General features: G+C 39.4%; 1 protein-coding gene across 2 annotated transcripts in view; it reads left to right on the top strand.

The window, feature by feature from the left end:
- PTPRR (protein tyrosine phosphatase, receptor type, R) overlaps window positions 1-17,344 on the top strand; it is a 219,786-nt gene extending 202,442 nt beyond the window's left edge. The window contains exon 14 of one of the 2 annotated variants that reach the window (XM_004675893.2): window positions 16,163-17,344. In XM_004675893.2, the coding sequence (XP_004675950.1) occupies window positions 16,163-16,256 (94 nt within the window). In that variant the 3' untranslated portion in view covers window positions 16,257-17,344. The remainder of the gene's footprint in view (window positions 1-16,162) is intronic. The other variant, XM_012720496.1, reaches the window with a different exon arrangement.
- The last annotated feature ends 330 nt before the right edge of the window (window positions 17,345-17,674 follow it).

The raw sequence follows: 17,674 nt of genomic DNA on the forward strand, positions 1-17,674 counted from the left end.
GAAGTGGCTTTAGCTTCTTAGTGCTGTGCTTTAACCCGCTGCACCACCAAGGAGAGCCATATTAAGAGTGCTGTTCATTGTTGCTAAGATCATCTACATCTTTGTACAATCAAGCCACCAAAACAGTCCATCTTGCAAAACTCTGTACCCATTAAACAACTCTTCGGTTTTACTTCCAGTCCATGTGGCAGCCATTTTCACTTTCTGTCTCAAAAATTTAATTACTTTAAGTATTTCATTTAAGTGAAGTCAGACTCTTTGCCTATTTGTTATTGCTTATTTCACTCAGCATAATAGCTTTAAGGCTCATCCATGTTGTAACATGTGTTAAAATGTGCTTCCTTTTTAAGACTGAATACTATTCTATTGTATGTTTATACCATATTTTGTTATCAATTCACATTGGTGGACATTTGAGCTGCTTCCACCTTTTGACTATTGTGAATAATTCTGTTGTCATGGGTATAAAATAGCTATTCGAGATGATTTCAGGCACATACTCAGAAATGAGATTGCTGGATCATATAGTACTTCTATTTTTAATTTTTTAAGTAATGTCCAGTTTTCCACATTTGCACTCTCATCAACAATTTACTGAACTTCTCCAAATTCTTGAAACACATTTTCTGTTTTTTTTTTTATACTAGCCAACTTAAAAGGTGTGAGGTAAAAGAGTCATTTTTCTATAAATATATTTGGTTTCATCACAACTGTGAGAAATCTATTTACACTGAAAATAAAACAAACAAGAAATTGTTATTCTTTGTGCTTCTGAGTTAGCACCTGGGCACGTGAACAGCTGAGTCAGTGATGGGCAAAGTGAGCAGATGCTCCTGTGAGCAGCATGGGAGAAGAACACCACACCAGCCAGGAATAGCCGGTCTCTCTGGTCGGCACCTCAGAGTGCTCTAGTAGAAGAAGCAGTTCCGAAAGGATGAAAATGACTGGGCTCATTTCTTTTATTCATGCAGTAAATATTTATTACTTACTTCCTATGTCCAAAACATTGTTTTAGATACTGCAAGTATAGCACTAAACAAGGTGAGGGGGGCTCTGCTCTCCAGAGTTCACATTCTAACAAGGAAAGAGGAAATAATAAACAAGCAAAGACATAAACAGGATAATTTCAGCCAGAGCTAAATGCTGTGAAGCAAGAAAACATGAAGGTCATATGAGAGCTGAATCTTGGATTTCAGCTCTGTGACCTAAGGCTATACAGTATAGAGATAACCTAAATATAGGGTTGCCTAAATATAAAGGTAGATGGTTACTTTTAAAAATATAGTCAAGAAACATTTATTGAGCACCTACTACATGCTGGGTCCTGGGATTCTAATGAAAGAGACAAAAGAAATATGCTGAAAACTCAAAAGAAAAAAATGTTATATAAAGCACTTCAAACAGACTGGTATACAATAAGCCTTCCATAAAGTTTCACTGTGTTATTTGCATTTTAAGTATTATTATTATCAAGAATGTTTCTCCTAGCTCTAAAATTAAACGTTCAAATTAAATCCTCTTATCTAGGAAGATTATTAGTGCTTAGTGGTGGGTGAGGTATAGTAACATGAATTTGAAGAGGTGTGAGCCTTAATTCCCCTAAAATGTGTTTAGTAACATAAACCAATTATTACCTCAACTTTAAAAATAATTCAATTTTAAAAATTGACATTCTGTTGGAACATAATAACTAACTGACAAGGACAAAAAAAGCCTATCCTAAGCCTACCACCATTTTCAGATTAAAGCAGAGGCAATGACATAAGATTATAGATGTCTGTGTGTATAGATATACATGCATATATTATATATGCACATATGTAAGTATTTACTATATTTTCTAAATTGTCAAAAAGATTCACTTTTTTAAAATCACTGTCGCGATGAGATTTTACCCTCCCCATCCCTATCATTTCTTGTCTCCTAAATAATAACTTCCAAATCTGTGCAAGTATATCTTCCCTAACTTCTCTTAACTTTGGTCTACATTACAGGCTGTTCATCAGAGTTACAATTCCAGTCTCTGGAAATAGCTTGTGTTCACATCCTGCTCCCATACTTTTCTGCCTGGGTGGCCCTGCACAGATTATGGGACTTCTCCATGCCCTGGTTTTCTCATTCTGAAAATAGACGGATATCTTTTCACTAGTTCAGGATTGAGAGACTCTCTATATAAAGTGCCTGGCACATAATAAGCATGTTCTCAATTTAGCGACAGGTGTTTTCAACATCTATAGCAAGAAACCTGAACATGCATCTGTAAACTGAAACTAATAATATATACTTCACTGGATTGCGATAATCTCCTTTCTTTAGGAGGAAGTTAAACCTGTGATGAACTGAGCGAGAACACTTAACCTGTGTTTCTTACCCCTCATTTACCCCTTCCTATTCCCCACATGTAATTTCTCCCAAAAATATTTAGCTTCCATACACGAGATCAGTACCTGTGATCACTCCTGCAGTTATGAATACAATTCCTTAGTCATTTGAACGCCCTTTGCCTGGCCTTGGGGACTAAGATGCCTTGGACTAAGATCCAGGTGTTTCATTTCACCTCCTGGGCCCTCTCTTCACTCGGAACAGGGCCCTACGCTGGCTAATCAGGGGCAGTCCTCAGCCTGTAGCTGCCACAGTGACCTCTATCTCTTCTGCCTTATGCCTCTATACCCACGCTCCTTCATGGGACCGCGCAACCTTCCCAGGACTCCACTTCTTATCCTTGTAGCCTGCTTTCCTTCAAGCTCATGCCTGAACTCCATAAACACCAGATCTAAATTGGATCTAAACTGACTCCAAACCAAATTGGCCCCTATCACCGGCCCTCATCCCATTTAGAAAAACAGCCTGAAAAATTGGGCCAGTTTGTTCATTGTGTGAGCTCCTGTTACTGTCGAGTATTGCCCATTCACTCTGCCATCTTCCACACCTGCTTTTGCAGCCCATTCTTCATATTGGTTTTCACTACTGTCCTCTAGTTTTGAATGGAATCGCAGATATATTTTTTAAAACCATATCACAAAGCCTCCTGTATCTACTCCTTCCTTCCGAAAGCAAATGGCCTAAAGTGTTAGCCTTGGCCTTCCATCACCCCAAGGATTCCCACAGGGCTTGTCTTTTTACTTCTGATAGGATCTTCAAAACACACCCAACTTCTCTGTTGATCTGAAGCCTAGCAGCTCCCTAGGCCCCAGATTTGAACTACTGCCAATATGTCTCTCTAAACCATTCTGATTTGTTAATCAAGATCCATTCTACATAAATTCTATCTAAGCAGTGGCTCCTATTGTTTATGAAACAGATCCTCTCTTTAAAACTTTTCTTAAAAGATCCTTCTATTGTCTGCTTCCTTTACAATATCAGCATAAAATTTCCATTTCTTTATTCTTCCTGTTATTGTGTATTCCCCTAGCTATGATGAAAGCAAAACAAAATCCTTCTCCTATCCTTTACTCCAACTTCTTTCCCTCCTATGCTTCTAAACTCTTGCTTCTGCTCTCCTGTTATTCAGAAGTTTTGAAGGTTGTAGATAAAAGCAAATAGGCCTTTGGAATATTTATATTGTAATATTGCTTGACAGAAATATCTCTGATAGTGCTTAGCCATTTTGAAAAATGCAGTGTTATCATATTTTTAAAAGCAACGTTTAGTATGAATGAGAGCTCATAATGCCTTATTAGTGGTGATCTTAAGAGGATAATTAGGGAGACATGGGAAAATTGCCTTATCCAAAAATATCTAGCAATGTATAATGAATATTAAATATTATTATTAAAGAACTATCCTTTGACTTAAAAAGGACTTTTTTTATTTTTTAAGATTTATTTATGGGCCCTCCCTGTGGCGCAGCACTAAGAAGCTAAAGCCACTTCAGCGTGAGTTCGATCCCCGCCCTGGAGGTGATCCACATGGTGTGGCAGACCTCTCCTGACCTGCCCGCTGCTCCCCTCAGCAGTGTACTTCGTCGAACTGGGGTACAGGCCAGAGGAGCACTGGCAGTGAGAGGATTCACCAGAGACAGAGTGGGGAGCAGAACAGATAGATCTCTACTGTGGGCAAGCAGTGGTGAGACAGGAGAGGCCTGCTGCACCATGTGTGTCACCTCCCTGGCTGGGGATCGAACTTGTGCTGAAGCATCTATATCTAACTTCATAGTGCTGCGCTTAAACCTGTTGTGCCACCAGCAAGGGCCCAAAAAAAGAACTTTTAAAAGTGCATTTGAGCCTAGACAGGGGAGGTGAAGGTTATACTTGGTCTCCTTGGTTGGTGATACTTTAAACTAAACAAGATGATCTAAACTTTTCAATAGAACTTTCTAGTGCAACTCCCTGCTTTGGGAGACATTCAGAGCTTAGGTTTTGATGATGGGCCACTAAGGCAGGGCCTCTAAACACTCCTGAGACCTGGCAGTAGACAAGACTGGTGAAGAGCTCTGGGCCTGGGGAAAGAGAGAGGCAGGAAAAGAAGCATTAATCCCTAGTAAAAGACATCTTAAACATAATTTACAGAGCCCAGTTTAAAGCGAAAATGTGGGGCCTCTTTTATTTAATGTGTGAAATTTCAAGGTGGTGACAGCAGTTAGTCCTAGTGCAAAGTCCTTCTCATGTCACAAGTCCATGAAGCTGGCACTGCCTGGGGGGAGGAGAGACTTTGGATGGCTCTGAGTAGATTTTCCTGTGTTCTGTGTCCAACACCCAACATCTCTGCTCAGTGTGCTTCTGAGTCGTGTACATGCATTCATTCAATAAACGTTCATGGAATCCCTACCACCGAACATGCAGATGGCCTAGACACAGAAAGATGGTTTCCTTAAAGGACTTTTCCCATGGTGTTTTTCAGGACACAGTTTAATTATCAATTGAATTTTAAGTGCCAGAATTTCTTTCACTATTCTGGAGGGAAAAAAGTTTCTCAATAAAGTTTGAGAAAAACAGCTGTAGAGTATCTTTCTTAGACTCCCCCCCCTCTCCAGTTGGAGAGTCACAACAAGGATTAATGTATTAAAGGACCTGAAAAGTCACCCTGCATAGAAACCCATTCATCTTTTTTTAAGCGTACTTTTATCATTCATTGACAGCCTACAACTCTTCTTAAATGTAGCTAAATGGAAGGGAAAGAAGTCATTAAAATAATAAACATATGTTTTTCGTTTGAGAAATCTGGTGAAGAGAAGATGGGATAGGAATTTGAGTCTGGTTGGGAACAACTAAAAGGGGAACACAAAAGCTAGGATGCCAACTGGAGGCGTCTGGCTCCTACAACAGGCAAAGACAGAGCAGAGCATCAGAAGCTGGTATATTGTCTCTGGGAGTACCAGCACCAGGGCCTTTTCCCATCCTTTCCTACCCTTTCAAACAATGTTCTCAACCCGCCCTGGTGGCACAACGGACTAAGGTGCAGCACTGCAAGCTAGCAGCAGCCTCTTCAGTGTGAGTTCGATTCCCAGTCCAGGAGGTGATCACATGGTAAAGCAGACCTCTCCTGACTCACTGCTGCTCCCCTCCACGGTGGACTTCACTGATCTGCCTGTTCTGCTCCCCACTCTGTCTCTGGTGAGTCCTCTCACCTTGCCTGTACCCCAGTTCTGTATGCATAAATAAATAAATTTTTTTAAAAAATGGCCTGTACTCACTAGTGACACAAACCTACACATAGTTCATCCTGTTTTATAGTTTATTCCTTCCCTCTTATAATAAGGGGAAACCTCCTCCTCTGAGAAACCAGGGCATGACTTAGAACCAGGAAAAAAATAAAATAGGGAATTAATCCTTGAAATGGGGCTTGATTCATGAATGTCACAATTTGAGCATTGGGCAGGATCACATTCCTAATCCTGCAACTTTAAAAAATTGCAGCGCTTCATCATTGATGTTAAACAGGACCAAAACAATCAATTTGTACTTAGATCATAAATCTGCATTTTATTGGTAAAATCAAACGGTCTGGTTCCGAGTGTGTTGTGCTGAATGGATATTCACAGTGTAATGACAGCAGAACCATTTGGTAGATTCCTCATTCTCTGGCAAGACATTATTTTTGTTGGCTTTAGGGCAACTTCTATTAATAGTTGCTAGAGTTCGCACTGTAGACTCATGAGTCTGTGATTCTCCTTATAATAATATGCTTTTGAGCATATTTGAACTAAAATAGGATTTATTTTTTCCAAGTAGGAGTTCAAATTCAGTGTGAAGCACCCACAGGTATTTTACTTAGAAGTACAATAATGAGTGATTCCTTCTTTTCCACCACATTTGTTTTTAATTTAAAAATGGGTAGCAGACAATTAGAACTAGGCCCTAGCCTGTGGGACGGGATGAATAACCAGGCTGCCTCTAGGGAATGAAGATGTCTGGGAGTTTGAAGCCAGTCCTGATTCTATCCCTGGTTCCCACGTGAACACTTGTGCACTCTAAGTCTTTCTGTCTATCTATGTAAAAAGGGAGCATGTCAGTGGTGCCCAGCTTCTAGGAGGAAGACCCCTTTGCTAATAGTACCATATTTCATGGGCATCAACTTGGTAGTTGTATTATGAACCCATAAAGCTTATAAATTAATTTTTATTCTGTAACTCACGACAACACCCCCATACATTTGAAATGGGTGTTTCTTTAGTCTACTGATCATGCTGGGAGCACAAATGACTTTGAAGTTCCCTCCAATAGGACTCAGAGATGGGGAAATAATGGGCTGACTTTCTAAAATTCCTTTCAGCTGTTCCATGGAGTCTTTGAACCTTTGTCTCTGCACAAAACAATGCTTAAAGAGCAACCAAAAAGATAATCATAACATTCGCCACTCACCGACTAGGAAAAGGATGGTTAAAAAAAAGTCTGGTTTGAAGAATGTTGTACAAATCTCTTATTCTTCAGGGGTAATCGAAGAAGTAAAAGCAATGGATGAGGAATCCTAGGCCACATAACAAATTCTGACTTTTTTACTTTTGTCTGCTGAACTGAACTTCCAATTTTGCTTTGATTAGATTGGCTGAACTCTGAATTTGTTTGGTTTCAAAAAACTATTGTTTTCTGCAGTGGGAGTGAGTTAAGCATGAGATTAATAGAGAGGAAGTTCATATTCTAACCCTGCCTTTGACAGTGACCCTGAACTAATTGTTATATAAACCAAGGGAAATTGTTTATCTCTTACAGTTTTAGTTTAAATTATCAATTTTTTATATCTGCATATGATACCTACAGTGAGCTTTCTGTTGGCAGCACAGCTGTCAAAAGGGTTTTTGTGTTCAATTATGTTTTCTTGTTATTGGAAGGACTATGTTTACGTAGGTCAATAATTTTCAGCAATTATGGTGAATGAAAAGACCTGTAACATTAGTACTAAATTAAACACCATATAAACATGTTTTATTCCTTAGAAAGTCAAAGTCATTCCACATCCTGCCTTAATATTACTTAATATTACTTAAGCCTCTACCATTTAGTTTAGAATGACAGTTGCCATAAAAGCTAAACCAACCAGTTTTCCCTAAATTTAGCTCCTGCTATAAAAGATTCATTTAAGTTTATATATGCCAGAGTTTCAGTGTCAGACAGTGACAGAGGCCTTTTATACATTGCATATGCGAGATGTACCTGTCCCTTTAAAAATATAATAAGATGCCATATTAATGGGCCAAGACACTCTGAAAATACCAACGAAGGAGCGATACGTGACCACCAGAAGACATCTGGTCAGGGAGGAAAGAAATGTGTTCCATTGCAGGTTGACCTCAGGCAACTTTTTCCTCTTTATATTTCTTTTAATCCCATTTGGCACCTCTGGACAAAGAAAAATTTGAAAACAGAATTTGGGAAGTGAAGCGCATATTTAAAAAAATACTCTGTGCTACCAAGACCTTTTTCTTTTCTGTTTTTTTTTTTTTTCCTCTTCCCCAGAAACAGGAAACAATCTGTCTAATCCTCCCTTGTGAGAGTAAGTGGTGAAGCTGCAGTTGTCTTTACACATCCTTACCTCAGAGGCCTTAAATTGGAATGACATCCAAAGGCCTTATTTGTGGCTTCCCAGACAGGATAGAAAAATGCTTCCAATGTGCGTCATATCATTGTTTCAATGTTTTGATTAATCACTTTAGCTTGATGATTTTTTTCTTTCTTCTTTTTTTTTTTTTACTATCATAATCTAAGAGGGACACTCTATGTATCCCCAGTTTCCTAGGTGAACATGTATTCCAATAATATTCTTTGTTTCCAAAACTAACCCCAAGTCTAAAATTTCTACCCATTACTGTAATTTGTATTCATCCTAGTCTTATATTCATTTATAGCTCTCTGCCTTCTCAACTAATCATAGAAATTGTCCAATTAGCGGATTTTATTTGAAGATCAGGAATTGAAATTTTTGGCTTACTTGTTTTAAGGATTCTTCGTGATAAAGCCCTAGAAATTCGTCTGACCTTATTTGCCATCACAAGATGACACTATAGGAGAGGTCCTCTTGTAAAACTGAATCTCCCAAATGGTTGCCAGGACAACCTCTTCCTTCTCAGCATGGAGTTAATTGAGTGTTAACCTGGGTGTTCAGAAGAAAATGGACTAATTTTCAGGGGTAAAAAAATGAAATTCAAGACATGCTAGAACATTGAATTAATCACTGAATTATCATTCAATCTGCGTTGACCTTTAAATCCTACAAATACCTTGGAACAAACCTTTTTTCAAGGAAGTATCCCTGTTCCACATATCTAATCAGAGTGTCTGAATCACCTTTTTTTTTTTTAAATTCTTTTTTCCCTCCTTGATATAATATCTGTCTTAGATTCAGAGCAAACCTTTGTCAGAGACACCCTGAGTGACCCCAGCAAACTTCAGCCACGCTTGACTCCAGCCCACGCTATCAGAGCTTTACCAGGGAGGCTCATTACCATCCACACCTTTTGTTCTAAATTTACTGTACCAAACTTTACCAAAAGAATTTCAGGTTTGAAAAAAAAAAAACCTCAAGGAGCATGAGTTCCATTGTCAGCCCAGAAGTGAGTCACCGCTGCAGAATTTCTTCTGTCTACTGATTAGACCGGATACATGCTGGGCGGTGCCACAGGAAAGGCTGTCGCTCTCCCTGTGTGTGAGTTAATAGTCACAAAAGGTCACAACGTTAACATGTTAGAAACCAAATTTCTCTCATGGGCCTTTAAGGGAGTTGGGGGGTTGTGTAACAAATCCTTCCAGTAGCAAAAGGGAAAAAACGATGGAAAAAAACTACATTTTTCCCCCTTCTAACCTGAGTTAACCCCCAGCTGACACAGCTACGTGCTTTGCAGCTTCGAGGTTAAGAAGACGCTGATTTTTGTATTTGGTAAGGCTAGAGAGAAATGAGCTATCTGACATTTCTGGAAGGGCAGCGTATCTGAAATCTCTGTGGTCAGGCCAAATAAACTGTCCGTATTCCGTGACCACAAAGAAATAAAAGCCATTCAGCCTCCGTGCTATTTTTGCAGTAAAAGGAATGACTTTCCTCCACAGCGTGGAATAGGGGATAATTAGGAGTGGGAGTGAAAGAGTGAAAGAAAGATGGTCCTACTAATAATTCCAGCAGGACAAAGGGAGTGAAGCAGAATTGACCCAAGCAAACTGCAATATTAATATTAACTAATACTGCAGTTTTAGTCACAGTCTTAACTAAGCGTTTTCCAAAGAATGTGCAGCTTTTAGAAGAACTCGCTGAATAACAACTAAGCATCTGATGGGTTATCATATTTAAATGCTGCAAAACTTGAAATCATCCTAGGTAAATACTGTTTGCCAAGCCCGTGGATTTCAAATGTTTTTTTAAACAATGGGATGGGAAAAAAACAAAACAAAACAAAACAAAACAAAAAACACAATGGGAAGAAAAGAATCGCTTACAAAACACTAATTTGGAAAACCAATAAGCAGAACTGCCCTGGTCAAAGCTGAGATGGGGAGCTGATCCTCAAGGCCCAAAACTGTCCTCCACCATCCAGGATCCTTACGGACACTGCAGGGGCCTGGGATCCCAGGAATTCTGCGAATACCTTCAGGTCTCATTGATAGGCTCACTCATTGAATCCTCCCAATTTGATGAGGTCTGTCAGGATACCCAGGCTGGGAAGGATTAAAATATTTGTCCCAAAGCTACTAGGTTCAAAAGGGAATATTCAGATGTGACTTTTTCAGACTTGTGGCTATTTCTCCCCATGACTTCACCTGCCTCCCCCATAGTGGATTTCCAGGCTGGAGAAAATTCAGAAATAAATTTTGACCTTATCATCTAGGATTGCCCAACCTAGGCAATATTTTGCCACTGCAAGATTTGATTTTAGTTCTCCAAGGCTTTCAGAGGCTTCATCCCAGAGCTTTCCAGCCAGTCCTATTCAACTAGCTAACATTAAAAAGTACAAGATAAAAATAGTGAAAAGTAGGCTATCTGTATTTATTCTGCCTGTGTGTTTTAATTTTTATTTTAATTTTGGGAGTCACTTTTTAAAAAAGATTTATTTATGCATATAAGAACTGGGGTACAGGTCAGACGTGCAGGGGGTGAGGCGGCTCACCAAAGACAGAGTAGGGAGCAGAATAGGCAGATTGACCAAAACACACTACTGAGGGGCGTAGCTTGTGGGTCAGGAGAGGTCTGCTGCACCCTGTGCATCACCTCCATGCCCAGGAATCCAACTCGTGCAGCAGTGGCTGTGGATGACTTCATAGGTCTGTGCTTTAGCCTGTTGTACCACCAGGGAGGGCCTTTGGCAGTTACATTTTCACACCTCCATATGTGCACATTTTCCATTCACCTTCCACCAAACCACCCATGTTCATACTCAGGCTATCCCTTCTTCATCCTTTCTCTCTCCCCCCTGTTCCCTCTGGTAACCATTATTTTCCTTCACTGAGTCTGAGATTTAATCCTACTACAGTTTGCATGTAAATGTTTTCAGTGGATTATCCCATTTATTTCTCATGACAATGCTGCAAGGTAGGTCCTGTTAGCTTATTATCTCATTTTGTAGATGAGAAAACTGAACATAGCAATGACTACATGATAAAATAAAGAAAACAATTAGTGAGTAGGGTGGACAGGATTTGTCTCGACAACAGTGCGTGGTTCTCTTTTTACCTCTTAATACATTTTGGTACCTGTTGGTAGTGAACAAGACACCTTTGCATCCCAGACCTTCATATCCCAAACAGTCTCACAGCTAACAAGTTTCCCTTGCCTTGCTTTTATATGACATTACTATTTTTTGGTAAACTGACTCCTCCTTGATAATAGGTATTGTAGTCCAATGTGTCATAACTCCTGGGGAAAGATTTGTATCCAAGTATATTCTCTAAGGAGCATGCTGCTCTAATAAAATGTACTGTGTAATGTTGGTGATTTGAGGCAGGCTGCCTAACTAATGATGCTCTGGCTATTTTGGGTCCCTTAGGACTTCCCCATGGGCGGTGTTCATCTTGAGACCATGGAAATCTTTTAAGATCTTAATCCTGGTTGAGTATAAGTAATTTATATCAGGTTATCTACTGCCTAAATTATATTAGCTTATTAAAGTATTTTTACCTTAAAAAAGTTATTTCTCCCATAATGGAGTAAAATCCATGGAATGATAATAGATTTTAAGTTCTTGCAAAGGTCAACAAAGTAGTCTATATGCCATTTATGCAATTAACATTTATTAAATATTTCCAAAGATGATTGCAATGAGTTCCTGAGTTTGAAGTAGTGCTTAGTGAAGGAATCCCAGGGTGCTCTTTGCCTTCTTTTATCTCAGAGGTTAGCTGTATTCATGTTATAAAATAGCACAATTGGCATAACCTACTTAACCGGTATTTATTTACTTAGGACTAGTAAGTGCTTTTCACTGTTGCTACCACTGAGTTGGAAACAATTTTGGACTGGAATTAAGCAGCACATAACATGATATAAATTATTTATACTAAAGACCCCACCTAAAAAAAAAAATACCCTACATAGGTCCTATCTTCTTTATAAACGACAAAGATACAAGGCATGCTTGTTAAATATCTGGAGAGCCCAAAGTAAGAGTGAAAAATGGGAGCTAATATACTGATATAGAAACAGTGATTGTGCTACAACCAACCAGTTGAAATTAATAAGAATAAATAAAAGTCCTGCATTTGGTTTTAAAATTTCAATAATGTAAGAATGGGGGAGTGGGGGGAGATTGTACTTTTGCTTTCAGAAAAAGTCCTGCAGACTTTTTCATTAACTTAAACTTCACTCAGTATCTTAAAATGATTGCAAAGCCCCAGAGACCAGGTAGGTCTGGGATCTCATCACCTGATCCACCTGCAAATACAGACCATTGTCCTATTGTACAGGTCAGAGAAGAAAATATTCTCACTGACTAGATCTCATTGGGGATAGACATAACAGATGAAGAAGGGCATATTTGGTAAAATGTCCTATAGGAGATGAAACTGGTGAGTGACGGGGAAACCAGGCTGTATAGAAATATTGAGTGACCACAGGATGTTTAGTCTAGAGAAGAAAAGATTATGGGACTTTGATGGTTGTTTTCCAGCATTTAGAGAGCTATTGTTTGACTATAAGAGGAGCTCTAAGACTTTTTTGGGTTATTTCAGTTCAACCAATGGGGTGAAAGTTAGAGAGGGGCAGATTTATTTTGATGGCTTCAAAAGATTTCCTGCCAACTTGGGAAAGTTGGTATTTGGGTCTATGAGCATTCGGCAGAAATCAGATGACCATCTGCTGCCTGCCTCTGAAAGGGCTACAATGTGTCAGCCATCAAAATGAAAAATCTCTGAGGACCCTTCTGATGGCAGCTCTTTCACTCTTATTTTCCAAATTAAGTGGGAAGTATAACAACTTTTCATATGCCTTCCTTCCTTAAGTCTTCGGACCCACAAGAATTTTGCTAACCTACAACTCATGAGTTTGTTTCCTCTTATTTCCTACATTTTTTGGCTAAAACAATCTTTCCTTAGATAAATGGAATGCCATTGTAAATCTACCCAAAGCACTAAAATATACTGTGAATAGAATGTAGGTTATGTTTCATTTACCAGTTGGACATGGAAATACCAGAGCTCACTAGAATATACAAGGAGGGGGAAATCTTGCCTTAACGTGAGAAGGCAGCTTGGTGAAAGATAGCACAAGCCGGTAGGATGAGTTGCCCTAGTGCCTGTTTGAACAGGTGGACTGGTGAGCTCTGTACAAACAACTTGACCCACTGCAATGACCATGACAGACAAAAAGTGTTAGACCCTGGCTAATGATTATCTTGCAATTTCCTGGAGGGGAGAAGGTCAAGAGCCCCATGTGCAGTGAGAATGTAACCCCTCTGCATAGGCCCAGGCATGCCCAACCCAGAACAGGAGAGACACTGCTCTCCTCCCTGCCTGAACTTAACCTTTAATTATCCACTTCTGGCTCCCTTCTAGAGGCCAGACTACACTCTCCTTTTCCACACTGGCTCCTTCATGCATGAGCCTCTCTAATAAAAATCTTACCATGTTGGGCCCTTCCTGGTGGTGCAGCGGCTTAAAGTGCAGCCCTAGGAAGCCACTGCAACGTAAGTTCAATCCCTGGCCAGGGAGATGACTCATGGGGCGCAGCAGACCTCTCCTTTCTCAGCCACTGCTCCCTTCAGCAGTGTGTTTCAATCTGCCTGTTCTGCTTCCCACTCTATCTCTGGTGAATCCTCATCCCAGCACCCCCAAGCCCCTACCTCTGGCCTGTACCCCAGTTCTCATATGAATAAATAAATAAATCTTTAAAAAAAAAATCTTATCTTGTTCAACTGTACCTTTCACTTTCTGCTGAGTGATTTCCCTACAGGACAAAGGACCCACTCTTTTGGGTTGGGGTCTATAACATGAGGTAAATGGTGAGAGGAGGCTCACAGAAAAAAAGCCCATGAGGTGGATCACATGTAAGTGACCTCAAGGGCCAGAAGACATGGTTGTCTGAGCTAAGTGAATGCTGGAGGGAGGGAGGAGCTTCCCTCTAATCTTTGCTATGAATGTCTCTGTCTCCCAAGTCTCTCAGTCAAAGGCAGCATCTGCCAGACACCTGCTATGTTTTTAGATGTGTCCAGATGTCACCATCCACCAAGAGAAAGAATTACCATATCCCCAAGTGGATGTTTCTGTTGTCAGCTTACAACTAAGGAATGCTTTCGCCAGAAAGTTGCTTTCAGGACAACCAAAAGTACAATTACAAGAGGAAAGACTAAGGGCATATTTCTGTGAATAAGTTGCTATCACCAAATACTGTGCTTTTAATTCTTTGTTTCTTGCCAAATACATCGTTTGGCATGGTGCCAATTGACTTAGTTTAGAAGGGTGAGTCTTACTGCTTTAATGTCCTGTAAGCTTATATTTATAGACATTAACAAGTAAACAGAGATACAAGCTCAATTCTAGTTATTGCCATTAACCAAATACCATTTTACAGTGAGGCAATATTTCTTGCTTTTAAGTTGAAGTTTTTAAATGGTGTAAAAATAACCATTTTGAATAATAAAAGCCACAAGGGAAAATTAGTTAAAACGTAATTTCTGATTAGTTATACAGTTACAGATTTATGGAGACTTTATGGAACTTCAAGTAGCTCCCAACAGTGAGGATATTATTCAGTGAGCAAGAAAAATAACTAACACTTATCCTGCTATCTGGTATCTGTGCCAAATAAAAGAGCCATTATTAACAGCAAAATGAGTAACAGCTATTTTATGTATAAAAATATTATAATGTAAAGCATCATTATTTCTCCTGAAGGTCACTACCTTCTACTAATCCAAAACAAAAGATCTGCGTAGTAACTAGTGATAACAGAAGTAACAAAACGGGAGTTGGGTGCAAGCATTTAATTCCCTTTTCCCAACTCATTTGAAGGTCCACCCACTATTGTGTCCAGACACCCATCCAGCACACCGCACCCAAAGACTGTTTGTTTCCATACACCACACTCCACTAGACCTTTCCAAAGTTTAGTTACTCTTTTTACTTGTAGAAAGGACATTTCACAGTTGAGTTTTCTTTGGTAAATGCACACCAATTAATTTTAATCCAAAGGCATGAGACATTTTAACAAAAAATGAAAGATACTACTACCGAAGAATAATATGAAAACTCGAGATACGTGACTTCATATAAACCTCACCAAGTCCTGTGAAATAAGTGGCGATTTTTTTTATATATGAAAAGGACAGGTTTATTATAAAAAGAGAAGTAAAGGATGCTTGCGCAGGCACACTGAGCAGAAAGAGCTGCCCTGGAGAGGGACAGGTGTGTTAAAGGGAGGCCTGCATAGGCACAAGCAGGCAGGAGAACTGCTACCTGAAATAGGTGTTTTTATTATCTCAGTTTAACAGAGGAGGAAACAGAGGCACAAAACATTTAAAGGAACTTCCCCCAGATCGCACAACTAAGAATTGGCAGAGAATTTGGACACAGACAGCCTGGTTGGTTGCATGGTTCAAGTACTTAATCACTAGGCTGCACTGCATCCCAATAAAATGAATCAAGAGTCAGGTGTGCCAGGCACTGGGTTAGTCCTTTTACATACATTAGCATCTTAATTTCACCAGCTGGGTAATTTGGACATTGGTAAGAAGAATAACAAAATAATTGCATGGCTATCTGTTTCGTGTATCTTTGCCCTAACATCTGACCCTGGAAGTGGTAGAGGAGAGGCACCTTCTGCCATGCCCAAAAGTATCTTTTTTGGCAAAGTTTGATTTCATGGGAGGGGACTCTCAAGGTTGAGTGGATTTGCTTTTGACATATGAGACCTCTCCATAAGGACTTCTCTCAGGAAGACCTAACTCCTTATTTCAGAGGAGAATACAGATCTGAGATCTGTGTACAGTTGTCAAACTCCTAATCAAACTTCCTCTTTAAAGCCCTCCCACCAACCTCTCTTGTTTAAGCTAAGCCACTGAGGATGGTGTTGGAGGCCATGTAACTTACTCAATCCGGCTGTGTCACTGTGGACAGAAAAACATACAAGTTGTTATTAAGAATCTTTTGTCTTTTTTCCACTTATCAATCTAGCTGATACTTATCTGATTATTTACCAACCTAGAAGAAGGCAGAGGAGTATGGACGGTCTCCTTTGTACCCCAACAACAGTCTCTGTGTTGCCTGAGATGGCAAGGTGGTCCCAGGAAGCTTATTGTCTTATCTTTTCCTTTCAGGGGTGGAATGGTCCAGACCAGTGAGCAGTATGAATTTGTGCACCATGCTCTGTGCTTGTATGAGAGCAGACTTTCCACAGAAACTGTCCAGTGATTCTCTGAAGCTTACCAGACCATTATTCTCTAGGGGTGATGAATCAATTGCCCATTTGAGGCTTCTGGAAGAACCTTCCTGCAATGGAAGAAAAGAGAAGTCTTGAAGCCAAGGTGTGGCATGGATTGTGGAAAACCTGGCAACATATACAGATTGCCAGCCCCTTGTGTATATGAATGTGTTTGTAAGCATCCCTTAAATTATTTTGAAGGTCCTACACTGATCGGGATATGATAGATTTCTCACACTGTCAGAGGTGGATTTTGTTTTGTCTGTATTGACTATCTGCCTCACAGAATGTATGTATGAAATACTCAGTGATGTGTCCTCAGATGATGACAGAAAAGCTGCTGAAGAAATTATTACTGTGTTTTAGATGCTTTAATGTTTGCAAAATCTGTCTTGTGAATGGACTGTCAGCTGTTAAACTGTTCCTGTTTTAAGTGCTATTACTCTTCTCAGTTACCAGAATCTTGCCACTAAAGTTGCAAGTGATCGATAATGGATTTTTAACAAATAAGTCCTTGTTTTTGAAAAAATTCAAAAGCAGTTATTACTTTATATAAAAATGTGTCTTGATAATATTACCTATTAAATATGTGTTTATCCTGTCAATTAATTACAGAGCACAATGATTGTCATTAGGTATTACATGTCCTTGGGTATTATATTACTCTCTTACTGGGCACAGAAGCAGTTTCTGCTCCAGAACTCTCTCCACTGTATTTCTACATTGTGAGTCCTTTTACGTTAAATGGAAAATACAAATTTATAGTAACTATGATGTATCAAGAATTTTCAATACTCATCTTTTACTAAGAAGGAACTTTTGAATATGCTACTTGGACTTTCCCACTGAATGGCAGATGCCTTTGGGGATGACACAATCTGTCTCATTTCAGAGGGTCTTCAAAGGACCCTGCCATGGATATCCATGCATTTCTCAAAGGTTTTACTCCTCAACAGACAAATAAAGTTGAAAACAACTACACTCAACAAACACCAGATGTTCTGCTCCAATATGAATTTTTAATGTAACCATGTTGACTTTGTGATACTGCCAATAAACTCTTAATATTAAATATTGAGTAAAGTATGTACTTTTTTTTCCTATTCAGAGATTATTATCTTTTAGGGGAAGACTGAAGTAGATAATGTGATGGGTTTAATTTCTGCCTCTCCTCAGCGGAGATGACATCTCAAAATATAACATTGTCATCTCTTGAGCGATAATGATCTCGAAGTGCCATCATTATGCAGTTTTCCTCCATAGACTCCCACTGTATCATTATACAAACAGCACATGTTTATGTCTTTATGTCACTTGTCATACCTCTTCAAAAATTACATGGTTTGTGTCTATTCAGCAGAATCATCTCACCTGAAGAGATGTAATGTTTCAGGAACATTCAATTATC

Source organism: Condylura cristata, unplaced genomic scaffold, assembly GCF_000260355.1.
Source record: "Condylura cristata isolate star-nosed mole 26May11 unplaced genomic scaffold, ConCri1.0 scaffold00004, whole genome shotgun sequence".
Classification (NCBI taxonomy): domain Eukaryota; kingdom Metazoa; phylum Chordata; class Mammalia; order Eulipotyphla; family Talpidae; genus Condylura; species Condylura cristata.